Source organism: Eutrigla gurnardus, assembly GCF_963514095.1.
Source record: "Eutrigla gurnardus genome assembly, chromosome: 18".
In the NCBI taxonomy this organism is placed as follows: domain Eukaryota; kingdom Metazoa; phylum Chordata; class Actinopteri; order Perciformes; family Triglidae; genus Eutrigla; species Eutrigla gurnardus.
In genome coordinates this window covers 10688471-10701717 of record NC_139929.1, presented here as the reverse complement: position 1 = coordinate 10701717, position 13247 = coordinate 10688471, and the positions used below count along the sequence as shown (strand labels likewise).

The 13247-nt window shown below is 40.6% G+C and overlaps 1 protein-coding gene across 1 annotated transcript in view; it reads right to left on the bottom strand.

Annotated features, from left to right (window-relative positions):
- mllt10 (MLLT10 histone lysine methyltransferase DOT1L cofactor) overlaps positions 1-12864 on the bottom strand; it is a 38545-nt gene extending 25681 nt beyond the window's left edge. Inside the window, exons 1-6 of the mRNA XM_084034199.1 lie at positions 12492-12864; positions 10166-10245; positions 7479-7533; positions 3891-4000; positions 3666-3769; positions 3222-3315 (exon numbers count right to left, since the gene is read on the bottom strand). Of these exons, the coding sequence (XP_083890325.1) occupies positions 3222-3315; positions 3666-3769; positions 3891-4000; positions 7479-7533; positions 10166-10245; positions 12492-12654 (606 nt within the window). The 5' untranslated portion in view covers positions 12655-12864. The remainder of the gene's footprint in view (positions 1-3221; positions 3316-3665; positions 3770-3890; positions 4001-7478; positions 7534-10165; positions 10246-12491) is intronic.
- Between the last annotated feature and the right edge of the window lie 383 nt (positions 12865-13247).

Below are 13247 nucleotides of genomic sequence, written 5' to 3'. Positions count from 1 at the left end.
CAGACAAGGACTGAGAGGAAGAGTCATAAAAGCTTTGAGACATGCTACCGCTGCTCCGTTGCTAAAAAGGTAAAGAGGAACTCAAAATTACTGCATGTAGTCCAAAGAAGAGTCTAAAATTAGACCAAAAAAGAACTCTATGATATAAACTAAAAAAGGCTGACTGAACTCAAAATTCAAAAACAGTCAAATGAAAGAAGTGGTTATAGGGGTAAGCTAAAAAGAAGTTCACGGTGGCAGTATTTAAACAAAAATACATTAAATGTCCATTGAAAAGGCCACTCAAGACATTCAAGTGCAGAGAAACCGTCATGACTACACATTAGCAAAAACAATCAGGATTGAGGGCAATAGAAGAGACACACACACATAAGTTGTGTTTTATCGTTCCTCCGTTGCCAAAACTCAGATCTAAAGAGGCATCATGGGACACTTTTGAGGGGTCTTTGTTATCGATCTCACTCCAAGTCAGCTTGCTCTTGCTCATAGCATCAGTTGCCATGGCGATAAACAACTACATTCTCAAATTACAGCCAAATTACCTCCAGGCATAGATCAAGGCTTGTGTTTCCCTAGTCTCTATTCAGAAATACAGATCTATGACCAGAGACTGTCTTACTTTGGGCATTAATGTAAAACTGACTCTCCGTGGCAACATGGTGCACCATGGGATAAATCCTCCTCTTCTGGCTGCACATAGACATTGTCTGAGTCACAGTGAAATCTCTCCCCTTTAAAAATGCCTAATATGGATTTCCAAGCTGACAAACCGTACAACATGCACAAAAGGTTCCTCAATTACTGTTCCTTCTGAAGAACTATGATCCAACCACAGGACAACCGTCAAAAATAAAAAAGCCTTTGTATCAAGTTGCCAAAAAAGCAAACAGAATTAACTTGTACCAGTGAATCCCTCAAGCTTTATTTCCTCTGCACCATTTTCCAGGGATAGATATTCAGCTTGGTTACAGTTTCGATGTTGCGACAGAAAGCTATGCAACACTGTTGGCCAATTACTGTCACTAAAGAAGTTTGAAATAACTTTTGAACCCAAAATGCAGCTGTGTGCCAGCAACACCCAGTGATGATGATTTGGAAAAGTAAGGCAGAAGCATCGATGAGTGCATTTACACTTCTTAAAAAAACGAAAAAATATTCACAGTCTCATGAAATCAACATCAAACAGGGATAATCTACCGGTATGTCTGAAATTGAAAAATTTAAAACACTGTGTCCAGTCGAATACCATATGTTGCTAACATGCCGTAAACATCCATCAAGTGGTATTTTATGAAACCCACTCTGCTAACAACATCATTGATCCCCTCTAGCACATTCCTGTCATCCATACAATCCCAGCTTAATGCCATTATGCCCCAGCATCCAAAGCCATTCATACAGGATCAATACAACAGCATGAGTCTTTCCATCAGCAGTTATTAACATTGCAAAATGGCATCTGTGTTTGTGAGTGTGTGTAGACACTATAAAGTCTGTTCTGTGTTTCCATCATCCTAATCAAGGAATCATAATAGTTAAGTCATGCACATCTTGCGATGGGTTAAGTATTGGAGAGGTGGAACAAAACAGGACATCTGTACAGTGAATTTTTTTGTACTGAAACCACATTTTCTCTGCATATCCAGTTGTTGGATTTGTGCTTTGATATGCCTATGCTTTTTCATTCTTCCTTTATCTGATTGAATTCTGCTTGACAACGGGTTAGCTATCCACCATCAAGTTTGCATTATGCTGGTTGCATAGTCAGAGTAAGGCTAACAGAATACAAAAGATAAGGTCGGAATCATGGACAAGACACCAGAGAGACCATATATCTGTCTTCTTTGTTCACATTTATGCTCTTAGTTTCCCCAATCATATTCATCACTATACCATGTACATTGTACGTCCATACCTAGGGCCCTATTGATTCCTGTGATGTGGAAAATGCAGATTCATTCAATTTTGAATATTTATTTATGAACTTGTTTGAAATCGTATTTCTCCATCCATTTTATTGATCCATGTGTTCAGACACTTTTTTCTGATAACAATATGTGCTTAAATCTTAAAAAACAGACCGCAGACAAATAAAAAACGGAAAACACTGTACTTAGGATAAAATGAAATGTAATCTGAAAAAACTAAACAAAATGGATTTCATACAGCACTACTTATACCATCTAGAAAAGAAGAAAATCTTATCCAACAGTGACCACGTAATACAATTGACTGAAAGACAGGTCGGTTCAAAACCTAAGAAATAAACCACTGACATATTTTTTCTTTGGACTTTGGAATGTATAAATAATGATCAAGTCTGATTGGACATGTTCAAGTGGGGTTTACGCTGTAAAGGCCCCTACCCACCACCTGCAAACCCAACCCAGGAGGTAGAGGGGGATCATGGACCACTGTTAGAGAGATTACAGGCGTCAGGAAAGGAGGATGAACAAGAGAAGATGGAAGGGTAAAGGACAGGTGGAAAAGAGGCGAGCAGTGGGGGGGATGGATTCATTGGTCCAGTGAGAGAGGAAGCAGATGGGGTAGAAAGATAGATGGAGGGAAAGGGGGAAGAGGCCAACAGAGACCGGAAGCAGAGAGCAGGAGGGAGACGGCCGAGCAGGAAAGAGAGACACAAAACGGAAGAATGGTTAGACAAAAGATAGGAGATGTGGAGCAAAGAGGAGAGTAGTAATAGGAGAAGGACCGCAATGAGATGTGCTAAGGGAGTTAGAGACACAAGGAAAAGGAGAGGGCAGAGTTGATGGCAGGTCGTCTCTCAGTGGCAGCTTGTTTACAAGATGAAGAAGCTAGTGTGTGTGTGTGTGTGTGTGTGTGTGTGTGTGTGTGTGTGTGTGTGTGTGTGTGTGTGTGTGTGTGTGTGTGTGTCACATCTACATGGTCATTCGCTGATAGACCGTTCATGCATGAGTCTAAAACAAGCTGGTGAGGGAGATATATCAACTTGTACACTTATGCGATTATGTTTGCAAAAGTACCAGCTTGCTCTTTGGTTAATTAGTACAGTCAATAATTGATCATCTTACATGTAATACCAAATAAAGACAATACTAAATTTGTCCTCATGCAGAAATAGGTCATGGCTACAAAAGTTAAAAATAATTACTGTTGGGTGATGTGTGAAGTTGTGTTTTAAAGTATCAAAATGCATGCCATCCGTAGAATATGCCAAATAAATAATATGAGAGCTCACTTACCAATTTGCTGTGGTGATACTTGCAATATCCACAGTACTTGACATTGTCTGCGTCAGATCCTTGTTCCTCACATAACAACCCTGCAAACTGGGCACTGTGGCAGAAAGTGGTGTTAAGAAAATTCACAAGATTAAAAAAAACTTTTCAACATTTACATGTAACATTGTAACACAATATGTATAATAATTCCAAGTTATGAACACAAAACAATATGATTTTATCACAAGAAAGCCTAAACAGAATTGGCATGAAAAGGTTTCACTACTTAAAACAAGGTTGTTATTACAGTTTAGAATACATGCAAATAATATCCATAGTTTACTCAAAAGTATAAAAAAAATCTACCAGTCTTTATTTGAATTGAGAAAAAGAACTGAAGACACAACTGCAGGAACAATCTCCTTCTTTGTCTGCTGAGGTTAATGTGATGTGAACCGGTCTCACCATGTGACGTGGAAGGCCTGCCTGCAGCCATGTTTGTTGCAGGTCATACAGGCTCCAGTGGCTGCTTTACTCTCTCTGCCCTGGTCCTCACAGATATAACATGTCTGCATAAACACGCACAAACACACAGTTATGAGAACCAGTTTATTTCAAAATCTGTCCCTCATAATCACACTGTATATACAAATTTGAGACATGTCTAAATGGAAAGATAGATGTTGTTACCTTGTTGTAGCGATCATGTGGCACAGACTGGAGTACTATGGGCTCCATAGTTGACACATTGGCGAATTCTACTTCAGGTATGTAAAGGGCACAAACAACATGGGCCCAGCCTGCAAACACAAACAAAGCAACCATCAACTTCTGCACATGAATAGGTCTTGAATAGAAATAAGCGTACAAAGAATTGGTCTATTATCCCCTTGTTTCATTTGTGGGTTTGCAAGTTGCAAAGAACTGATGATCTGAAGAAGACAATACTGAAGTAAAACCAAAAAAACAACCCTTCTCCTGCACATTATTTTGGACTTATAATTCATGACACACACTCTTAAATATTGTCTACCCTTAATGCATAACTGCTTTATTTGTGTTGATAGGAATGCTGCTTCCTGGAGTGGATCAAACAACCAAACCAGCTGATGAAAGGCCCTTCTCACCTATCATGTTGCACCTACATGCTCCATCATCCCCTCAGTATAATGAAGTCCCTAAAGACCAGTTCAATTTTGATGAATGCTTATGTCCTGATTTTATCTTCTGAGCTCTTTGTAACCATTCTTTACACTCAGTGAAGAGCAGCACAACTAAAAAAGGTCCTCTGAATGTGTTCCTCGTCAGTCCATGAAACTTTAACCAATAGAAACCAAAAGTTGCAATTTGTGCAGCGCTTAATTTGTTGTTTTTTTGGTTAATTAATGGAGCACTGAGTGGAATGTGACAGAATACACTGATCAACCTCGGAAAATGAAGTGTGGTTGTTAGATTAAGAGCAGTGGACCTTGATGCGATCACTGTCGATCACCCAGCTAGACCTTCCAGACCAAACCCCACCAAAAGCGGAGTCGACCTCCCCAGGAAGAGAGGGAGGGAAGCAGAGATTAAGCCAAGCTAACCAAGCTAGGACCTGAGGCTACTCCATTACCCAGTCTGCTTCTGGCTGCCCGATGTCTAATCGCAGGAAAATAAGATTGATGAACAAAGACTACAGACAAACCCCAAAACAGGAGGCGACAGTCCTCCAAAAAGAACGGATTACAATATTATTTTAGTGTGTTTCCCAGTAATGCGAAGTGGACGGATTGAAAAACTTGACATTCGATTCACAAACACCACTTCGACACAGTATGCCGCAAAATACAGTTACTGTGCATGTTCCTGATTTTAGCAGCTTTCCTTCATCAACTTCTTTGTGGACTTTACTATAATTTTGTGAGTTTTTGTCTTGAAAGACTCTCGCTGTCTCCCGTGCTGCAGGACGAGGCTGTGGCTCAGAGGTAGAGCATTCGTCCTCCAATCGCAAGATCTGCTCCTCCAGTCCGCATGCCGAAGTGTCTTGGGCAAGATACTGAACCCCAAATTCAGGGGTGTGTGTGTGAGTGAATGAGATTAGCTCCTGATCTGCAGGCAGCTCCTCTGCCATCAGTGTATGAATGTGTGTGAATGGGTAAATATATTCTGAAGCACCTTGAGGAGTCAAAAAGACTAGAAAAGTCCGATATAAATGGAGGTTCATTTACCATAACCATTAACAACTCTCCACCTGAACTGTTACCGTCACATTAAATGCGGTTTAAAGTGAAACTTGGTTGCAAATATAATGTTAAAATATCAAAGAAATCACGTAATCTCAAGTAAAGGTGACATCAGATTACTGCATACCATGTACTTTTACATTAATGCATTGTAACACTTTTAATTAATAGGAAAACAGTATTTGTTACATTCACTTATTTAACATAAATTACATTGAATTCAACTTTGAAATGCAGAATCTTAAATGTTTTAATTTGCAACTTGGTAGTTAATCTACCCAAGTAGCCGTTTATTGAGCCCTAACAGACACAGCTGCCTGTCAGTGAAGACAAACTGGGGGCTGTAGAATGACAGAGGGCCATGGTAGAGTGGCAGCAGAATTGACGACGAGCTGAGGAGGAGCAGAAGGCGGTCAACGGGAGGTCAAATGGAAATGGGAGTCTCCTGCCACACTGGAGGTGTCTGATTTTCCCCATAGCGGAAACAAAAACAGGCTTAAACTTACAGTTGAACCCCTGACCTGCCTTTGACCTGGTGAGCGGGACAGGGGGAGGAGGGCAGAGGGCGGGACGGATGGGAGGCAGCGGGTGTGAAATGGGGGCATGTTGTTGTTTTGAAGTCCCTCCAAGAATCTGGAAGAGGCCTATAAAACACGACTATAAAAGTGGCATAGCCTTCCTCCTCAAACTAAGCATTCACAGCCCCCCTCCTCCCAACCTCAATAAAGCATCCCATGACAAACATCCCCTATCAAAGTCCAATGTGTTGAGACCATTTAGGTAAAATGTTGTTCAGAACAAAATGTCAAAATAATTTGAAATAAACGAAAAAAAGGGGCAAAAAGACTGTTCTAGAAAATGCCTTTATGAGCTTCTGTGGTAAACCACAGTGAAACCATGAGACAACTACAAGGGAGAAGACGAGACTAACTTTAATTGATGTTTTTCTTATTGTAGCAGGTCATGAATTGCATGTATGGTGAAACCACATCAGAACAACCAAATTATGCTCAAGGGTGGCAGTATCCGCCTGTAATTTGTTATGCCGCCACATATCTTATATTTCTTTGAGTTGTAGGAAGTGAACTTATCGCTGAATTTAAACTTGTTTCCATTAAAACCCCTTTAATATATGGATGTGACAAATTATGTTTGAAAGCCAATTCTTTCAACTTTGTATATCAATCATCTTTAAACTCTTGTTATAAAGATTGCACCAATATTAAATCAGGTATCTACAACTAAAGAAGACAACAAAGTAGCCAGGACAAGCACCGGTAAGCTTAACTTTTGTCTCCCATTATGTCTTTTATTTCTTCTCTGCCTCTGGTAAATTAAGATGCTAGATCAAATACCAATTCTAGACTAATCCCCTTGCTCTACTTTCGTACTGGCCCACCTGAAATAACAGCAACTACCACACGGAACAACAAGTGATGACGAACTGACAAGAGCAGGGAAACGGACGGCCGGGGAAAGAGATGGTGAGAGAAAAAATGGGGAGGGAAAAAAGAGAAGGAGAGAGGGGTCATGGGAAGGGTAAAATAAAAGAGAAAGTAGTAAAACGGTGTGTGTTAGTGTTGTCCTGATGCCTCCCTGCAGGCCTGGACACAATCCCACAGCTGTGCCTCTCTCTCCGACTACAACACACACACACACACCCCACACACTCACATACACACACAGAATATTTACAGTCTCCACCAAGCTGACCTCCCAATGAACCCAGAGAGGAGACTCCTCACAGGCCATGCACTATACCCATCCTGGCCCACCCCCTCATAAACATAGACACACACACACACACACACTCACTCACTCACACATAAAACATGGACTGGTAAGGACGGCAGATAGAGGCAGCACACACAACAAACAGCAACATAATTCTCCCAGCACGCTCACACCCCTTAAACTTGCCGGTGACACGCAATTAATGACAAAATACACAAGAGGCTCACCACGGATGTGTGTGTGTGTGTGTGTGTGTGTGTGTGTGTGTGTGTGTGTGTGTGTGTGTGTGTGTGTGTGTGTGTGTAGCTGAGAGGGATTCTACCTCCGTTGTCTGTCCTCTTGAGAGCTCCATCTTTGTGGGGACACAGCTCACATCTCTGTGGGTAAAGAAGAAATGACAGGTCAGAAACCAGCACTTAACTTCATCTACTTACTGGACGGTAAGAACAGAAGTGTGACACATGACCAGTACGTGAGATAAACTGGCAAGTGGCTCTGACTTGGGCACGAGGCCAGAAACTCTACAAGATAACACCCTCACTGTCTGCCAGCCGAGAGGATTTCTTTTTCCAAGTGCATGTGTGTATCGAGGAAATACAAGTCCGGCGCGCAGGCGGCGGAGTGGTTAGAGCGCATGCCATGTCAGCATGTACGCAGCCGACCCCGGTTCGAATCCCGGCCGTGGTCCTTTGCTGAATGTCAAACCCCCCTCTCTCTCCTGTCTTTCCTAACTTTCCACTGTTAATGAAAGGTGTCTATGCCTGAAAAAATCTTTTAAAAAAATACAAGTCCACAAGCAATTATTTATGCAGCTCTGAGCCTGACAATCCAACTGTTACTTAAGTCATAAATAAGCTGTAGTTGCTCAACAAAGTGTTGCAACTACATGTTACAAACAGCACACAAAATCTCTCATGCCCCTTCTTTTCTTCTCCCACCAATAGTTTTCTATTGCATGTTTAAAATCACACAGACATAGAAATGGTGCTTCTATTCCACATAACCATCATGCAAAAAACAGGTTTTCAAATATCTGCCTTTGATTTTTTACTATAAGTGTTTTATTTAAATTGCACAAAGCAAATACACACCCATATATAATTACCAGTTTGTGTCAACAGTTGAATTGTTATTATCTTTAACGAAACACCTAGCCCATTTGTCGGTTGCAAGTTGTTTGGAAATCTGGACAAACAAGTTTGCATTCAGATTCCTTCAAGGAGAATTAACTTTGGATGTTTAACACTTTACACGTCAGCTGCAATGTAAAGGTTTTAGACACTACTTAAAGCATTTACATGTACTAAAGTGACCTTGTTATTGCTGCATTTCTACCCTGAACTCATTTCTTAAATGCCATATAAATGAGAAACCTGGTTTCCTTCATCAGGTTAATGGGTTAGAGGAAAACCTAGTTATCCTGCTACATTTTTGCAAGAGAAACTTTGCCCTGTGTGCACACATGAATTCAGTTGACAGATCATTCCCAGCACCTGTATCAACAACTACGCAAGTAAATCTTGTCCTGACATAATCTCGACAAGTCCTTAGAAGTTTTCCGAGGTCATATTAAGTTGAAACTCTGCAAGCCAGCATTACTACTTTGTGGCTTTTGCTCCAAGCTTTGCGAGAAAAAAAACCCCCTGCATACATCATTTCAGCAATTGTTGGAAGTACAGTGCTTCTGGGGCCATGTTTCTGCCTGGGCAGTAACATCTTCACAGTCTGTTATGATGCAGATAAGATAGCGTCACACACCACAAATGGTATTTGGTAGAGTTGGTAAATGGACACACTCAAACAGCATTTAACATAATATTTTATAGAGGTTTGCAATCAGGATTAAATATAATTTAGTGAATTATGTTGTTACTGGTGCAGGATACTGGCAGGCAAGCTGAGGTCAAAGGACAGCAGGACACATAATGCTGCCAGTACATGTATTTGCTCCACAAAAAGAGGCAGTAGCAGGCAGGTCTGTGCAGCACTTATATATATTTTAAATATAATATTTATTACTTCCATTGCCTTTGATACTGCAGCTTCTCAAGTTAAACAATGCTACTATTGTTCTGTTATAAATATTGTCATTTAATATACAATTCCTTCTTAGATTTTCTGTTTTAAATGAGCTAAAGGAAGACTCTATTTACATTTGTGCCCACAACTGACATTTTAATGGAAGTGTTCTCTGTGCACGCCCAAGCACAAATATTACTTTTCAAAATCCAAAAGCAAGAAAGTGAGTTTTTCTCATCCTACTAGTCTTCAGGCGCATGGGACTACTATTTTTGCAATATACTCCATTCTTGTATAAAGTTTTTGGTATCTATGACCTCATAACAACTTGAATATCAAAGATATGCACACATATTGGGAGGGAGGGGGGGGAATCATATGGAAAACATTTGAGAAACTCAATGCTAGTGTTTTTCTTTGACTATGTGTGAGTGTGATTTATCATGTGATCTAAAATCTATTACCATTAGATATCGACACACAGTATATCTATACCATATTTCAAGACATTAGATCATACATCTAGTGGACTGTGGTATCATTGTAAAGTGTAAAGTCAAACGTACTGGTTTGACTTTACATTTTGCTAATAAACTAATATTTTTTATTGTGTCAACAGATGAGATGCACCTTTTTTGTGAACATCCTTAAAATCTTAGAATACATCGTAAAAACACACAGTCAAATAATCCTAAATACGGGAGTTATAAATCCCAAGCCTCCCTGCATAAATAGAGAAATGTACTTTTGTGTCCTGTATGTTTTTGAATCAGGCACTATTTTTCACTTGTCTACCGTGTTAGCGAGCTAGAAAGCTTTTCCAAGTCGTGACAATATTTACAATTATGCCGATAATCTGCTCTCTAATTTATTGTGAGTATTTTTTTTTATCTAGATCCACAATAAAATCCTATATTCTCCCATCCCTACTGTGTTATTCTAAAGGGTTACTTATGAATGTTAAATGGAAAGCTGGATTTTGTGACTCACCACACGGGCAGCTCTCTCCTGAGACTCACATTTTCTGCAGAACCAAGGACCGGTGGGCACCTGCACAATGCCATAGCAGGCTGGGGAGAAACGGGAGGGGAGGGAGGCGTTAAGACTACATTTTATAAGGCAGAACGCATTTACACAGTGATAATAAAACCACAACAAACCTGAAGACACTTGGTAAAATCTTAACAATATCCATATTCCAATTATTTTATTCAAGTGCCCAAAGGCAAACTTGTGACAAACATTGTTTTGATGTAACAGACTGTTACTGTTAATATCACTCCACTGACCACAAGCTGAGTTTTTCTGCACTACATAAATATTTTGAGCCCCAGGGGACAATGGGAGAATCACCAGTAATGCATTGTTAATCATAACACATATAGGCATCAGTGCCTTCCTTGTGTTAATGTTGCGGAGCTTGTTACACCATACATAAAGAGTATTAATATGTCAATCTTGACTTCACACATTTCTATGAAAAAGTTTTTTAAAAGCTTGACATCTGAATTTTTTGGAGATGAGAGGATACCAAAATACACAATGAGAGTCCACTTTTATTTATCTTACTCACTGCTGTGTAGATCCTACATGAATGGGGTCACAAATTCAGAAAGGCTTCAGTTGCTACGAATGTCTCTTTACTTTCATACATTCTACAAAGTTCTTTGTTCTGGAATTCTGGACTGCAACTTAAAAACAGAGTTTCTTCACCTCAAGTTGGACCCTGATTTCACTGATGCTTACACGACTCAGATTTGAAGTTGCAGTACAGACGGTGCTAACCTAAATGCAGCAGCACTATCCTAACTAGCCTACCTCTACACATTTCCATATTATCTATAATCTGACTTGAGCCCATAATCCAATGGAATAAACAGCTATAACACCCATAGCTAAAACACCCAAGCGTTACTTGACGAAACATGCAGATAAAATATAGTAGCATTTGGTTAGAATATTCTGCACACAAGCCATACTTGACACTTAATCTACGCAAATCACTTAAAAACTTTAAATTTGTATTTGTTGCCATGCTAACCAATGCCAAATAGAGTATGTGAATGCTCTGATGTCATTTTAATTATTCACAATTGTCAAGACATTGCGAAAGTCCATAGAAAAAATAAGTATTAAAAAATATAAGTGACTTGAAAAGCTGTCAAGCTTGCTATCATGGTATAGAAAATACCAGGATACCAAAATAATTTTCTATATTTATGTATTCTTTATATATGCAGGGGTGCGTATATCATTTATGATCATCTCATCTGATTTTTTCACTAATAAGGATGTTAATATAATACAAATATAAGTTTCTTAACTGAATGTAAAGTGATATCAGTAGGTTTTAGCGAGTTTTAGAACATTTTGATGATTAGCGGGGTAATTGAGTAATAATGACAGTTTAGTAAGTAAGGATAATAAGTTATTATGAAGTAAGATTTTGAATGCAGGCATTTTACTCTGGTAGCATGTAGCTACTTTTTTTAAGAATAAGATTTGAGTTCTTCCACCACTGCTTAAGAAGAAAATAGACAAATACGTGGGTGAAATAGATTAAACATTTGACTAGATCAGAGAGTATGCTTTGTATGCTACTGCTGGCAGAGACAGGCTCCTGTCAGAAGTATTCAACAGTCCAAAAACACTAACAAAATGTTTAAAAACTTGTGATACAAGTGTAAATCTGTTGCATTAAATCTGGTTCAGAGTTTCTGACCCTGGGAATTGTTGTCAGTCTCACCCTGCGTTTGCCAAATGGACACATGGCCAGCTGTTAAATTTGTAAACACTGGACGTCATCATCTGAGTCATCTTGGGTGAGCAGTGTCTTGTTGCTAACGTGAAGCCGTTTCAGATCATTGTTTTGGAGTTGGAAATGCTCCGAATTCTGGACTCCCAAGTTCAAAAGCAGCTCATTAATAAACGTACGTACAATGCTGTTTGTACTATTGTTTAGCGAGCCAGAGGGCCGTATCAAATATCTTAAAGTCCGCGATGCTAGCTTGCCGCGCAAGTTTACACCTTTTGACAAGAGAGTACCCCCTCCCATCTCTACATCCCACATGACAGCTGCTGACAGGAATACAGGAAAATGAGCACAACTCTGACTAGAGGGAATCAAACAGGCAACGCTGGCCACGAAGCCAGAGCAGTGGACAGCCCTGCCGTGTGAGCAGAGCCTGACCTCAGCCTGGCCTTGGTAAGGGCAGGCGGAGGCGGAGGCTCCATAACCTTGCAACAAGACAGAGCTAACTAGCATGCAAGCTACATGCTAACGGTAACTACTAGCCGAGCTAACAGCGCAGCTTACCTTGATGCACGGCGACGTTGCAGCCGTGTCCGTCGCAGTACACCAGCGGGTTTTCCGCCCAACCCCTCTCGTCAGAGCAAACACAGCAACCGCCGATCATCTCCTTCATATTATTCGTCGACAACTCGTCGTCCACCGCCAGACAACGCTCGCCGGAGACCATCTACGAAGAAAGCGGACATGCGGAGGAATTGGTTGTAAAGATTAACCCGAAACCTCCGCCGAAGACGCCGCTTTTTGCCCCGCTACGCCGCTTTAGGTCCCACTTGGTCGCAATGGCATGTCCTGGAGGTATTTACGTCCCTTTTCGTCACCGTATTTTCTCACCAAAACATCCAGTTCGCGGCGCGACGGTGAGGAGGAGAGGTGGAGGGAGGGGGCGGGGGGTTGACTTCGTAGAGAACAGGATATGCGTAATGACGTCGGGCGCGTGTGTGTGCGTGCCCTCTGACAGGAAGTAAAAGGCGGATGTGATTGGATCGCCGAGCGCTAACGTTCCATTTTGGTTCCGCATGGCCGAGGCGGTTTGAAAGTTTGTAGCGAGGAGACTTCACTCAACTGTAACACTGTAGCAACATGGAGGTAGTCGAAGATGTGGTTTATTGACAGATAACTATTAAACGCAGGAAGTTTAGACAACACACGTGAATGTTGACTGTGTGGTGAAAAAAATGTTGACAGTAGATGACTGTAAGTTCATTCTTGGCCTGCGGAGTGGACTAAAGGTGAGTTTGTGATGCATATTGTGATGAATAT